At 39.5% G+C, this 3138-nt stretch overlaps 1 protein-coding gene across 1 annotated transcript; it reads right to left on the bottom strand.

Annotated features, from left to right (window-relative positions):
- On the bottom strand, positions 1–2048 carry LOC133709532 (chitinase-like protein 2). The gene is made up of 3 exons (XM_062135307.1): positions 1600–2048; positions 885–1044; positions 1–693 (listed from the first exon to the last, which is right to left on the bottom strand). The coding sequence occupies exons 1-3, from the start codon at positions 1988–1990 to the stop codon at positions 273–275; spliced, it is 972 nt and encodes a 323-aa protein (XP_061991291.1). The 5' UTR covers positions 1991–2048; the 3' UTR covers positions 1–272.
- Between the last annotated feature and the right edge of the window lie 1090 nt (positions 2049–3138).

The following is a 3138-nucleotide window of genomic DNA, read 5'->3' as shown; positions in this document are numbered from 1 at the left end:
TTCATCAATAATGTGCATATATACAACAATAGCATGGTTCATACAATTCAAACTGAAGAATTGCATATCAAGTTTAGAATGTAAAGACCAGAAATCACAAAACTTACATAGTTATAACAAATGGCAGCTTACAACAACTTCACACAAAGATAAGAGTGACTATAAAATCTTACTTTTTTTTCTCCCCTAATTCCTTGCTCTTTAATGCATATATTCTCAAAACGTTTCCTTATTGATATGCATTTTCAGGGGATTAGCTCGACAAATGAGGTTCAAGAAGATGAAGATGATGAAGAAGAAGAGGAACGCTCGAAAGGTTCTTGCTCAGCGCAGCTGAGCACATCATGAGGACCTGCCTCTTCTCGGCCAACACCAGTAAGATCAAGGTAATACAGGTAATGCGAGATAGGGTTGTTCATGGAGTCAACATCACCTTGACCACAAGCTTGATCCCCATAGAGAACATTTATGGTTGTGCCAAATCCAGGAACCCTTTTGGCCAATGTGTCATTCTTGGTAGGTTTCCACTTTCCAACAAAGACTTCATGGGCTGAAGGCTGGTTCTTCTTCACTGGAGTCATCCACCTCCAAATTGCAGCCTGAAAGGCCAGAGTAGCATTCTGTTCTATATATTCTGGATGGTTCAACAAGTCCACCTTCAGGGCTTCTCCTGCTTCTCCATAGTTGTAGTTCCTGGAATCAAAGATGTTGAGCGTTACATGGCTTCAAACAAGCTATTGGAAGTGCCATTTTTCTTCTCTAATTGATGTTTCTTACCCAGGAGCTAACAAAATCTCCAACAAATAACGAGGCATGGAATGAAGCAACAAAGTTATGACTTGTAAGAATGAAAAGGCAGGGGAAGGTGCATTATATGTATATACCAGTAGAGTGGCAAGGCACCACGGCCGTGGTATGAAGCTCCAGGAGCACAAGGATAAGTGTATTTGAAATAGTCATCACAGTATAACTTGTCAGGACTCATCTCCTTGTTGTAGCATAGACCCCAAGCCAATGGTCCTCCTGTAGCTACCCCATATCCACCTGAAATCGAAATACACAATCATCCACCTTTTCTTCATATATAACACAGCAATGCCTATTCAGAATCAAACTACGCTATCCACTTGTCTATAATATGGTTAAACAGAAATTCTGACATGAGCCAAATCAGATCTACTTTAAACCAAGATCCAAATGATGCCCCAGAGAAAAATAAGTCCTAAACTTTCAACCTTATCAACCTACAACAACCAGGATATAAACTTGGCACTCACATCAAGTTTTGCTACCAATAATTAGCTGAAATGAGAACAACAGCAACAACGACAACAAATTGCACAAAATTTACGCAAACTATTATCCTGAGGTTCTGATAAGGCTAATCAAGTTCAAACTAAGCTATGAAATCTCATTTGTTCAATCTCCTCATCTACATTATTGGTGCTCTAAACAAAAAAATTTCCATAATTTAAATAAAAACCACATTTAACTTTATAAAAAAAAAAAAAAAAAAAAAAAAAGGGCAGTCCAAAAGTTAAATACTTGCAATCAAATCAACCCAGATAGCTAGCCAAAAGGTTCAAACTTTTCACTTACATGAAGTTTTGCTGCCAACATGGCCAAGAAAAGCCGCAACTTCTTTCATCCCCTGGAGCTTGCCTCCTGTGGTACCAAAGCCATGAGGCTGGTACTGAGCGGCAGCAGTAATGAAAGAATGGTAGTCCCAGAAATCCACTGCATGCGCCACAGGCGAGTTGCGCTTAGAGAAAAGGTCCTCAAATTGGTAAGACTGAAAATAGTCTGAAATGGTTTGGTTACAACAATAAGCAGACCATCCCTTACACTCCCAACCCTTGTCACACAGCTTCTTGCCCTTTACTACCTTCACCAATGGCTTCACAGACGATGATAATGACTCATCTTCACCATTCACATTTTGCACTACGAGGATGATTGAGAAAAGCACAAGAATCCACTTGGCCTCCATTTTGGGAAGGATGGGAATTACAAAGAGGATTGAGTTTGTGTTGTGGGATGAAGAGAAGGTGGAGGGGGATTTAAATTAATGTTTTGGGGGAGTGAAAGGGAAAGAAAATGATTGTGTAACAAATGAGGGTGGGGGGAGACTGTCACAGAAACACACCACCTGCTTCTTGCTTATAATTTATCCCTTCTTTGAGTGCAAGGGAAGCATAACTGTGATGAATGAAATGGGCTTTTGCCACACTCTCTTGTTCGTACGTTTTTGATACGGGCATACGGCTTTTGCTTGTTCCTTTTGGATGGGCTTTTGCTATACTCTGGGCATAGATTTTGAAGTATAGTTAGGTCGATCCATCATATTAGGCCCAACATGTGTATGTGTGACCCAAAAACAGCCAAGTTAAACCTTTCACTTTAATGCATGTGCAATTCTGCAAATTGCAATAGCATAGGTAAAATCTTCCAATACACCCCTAATCTAATTACGCGGGACATGAACTTTACCTCTCAAACAAACTAGTGACCGTCAATTCAAATCGTTTGGTAACGCGTTGTAGAATAAAATTGATTTTACAAAGATCTAAAGTGTACGTGTTTAGCGGTGTGTTTTTTCATAATTATTCATAAAATGCATTCCGGTGCTCTGCATTATCCATAATTGTGTAAAATTTCAAACATTTGTGCAAGCATTCGAGAGTTTATCGGATATATGAATGAAGAAAATCTCAATCACCAATCAAATTGGCTAATTAATTTGTCCTATACAAACATGTAGTACTGCATATATTTTTTTTTTTTTGAACCAAGTAATTCATTCATCTCAAGCCAGAATGGCACGGATACATACCTTCCCTTGCCAAACTCAAGGGCAAGTTTAGGACGTGATATGCTAGCACCACTCATTAGACAACCAGTGCACACTTATTAAGAATGAACCTATAAAACTATGAAAATAAACATAGTACATAGACCCATCCCAAAACATAACGAAAACAATGGCAATTAGTTGAGACAATCCTCCATGATCCCAAATACGAAATCCCATCGACTTATAGCCCATTAGTGTGGTCTGTGGACGAGCCCAAGTCCAGGAGACTGTAGACACCCAGAGCTCATTGGACTGCAACATCCACACCGATTTTGGCCCCCAAA

The sequence above is a fragment of the Rosa rugosa genome, chromosome 5 (genome assembly GCF_958449725.1).
Source record: "Rosa rugosa chromosome 5, drRosRugo1.1, whole genome shotgun sequence".
Lineage (NCBI taxonomy): Eukaryota > Viridiplantae > Streptophyta > Magnoliopsida > Rosales > Rosaceae > Rosa > Rosa rugosa.
Note: the sequence above shows the minus strand (reverse complement) of the source record. Positions and strands in the feature narration are given on the sequence as shown.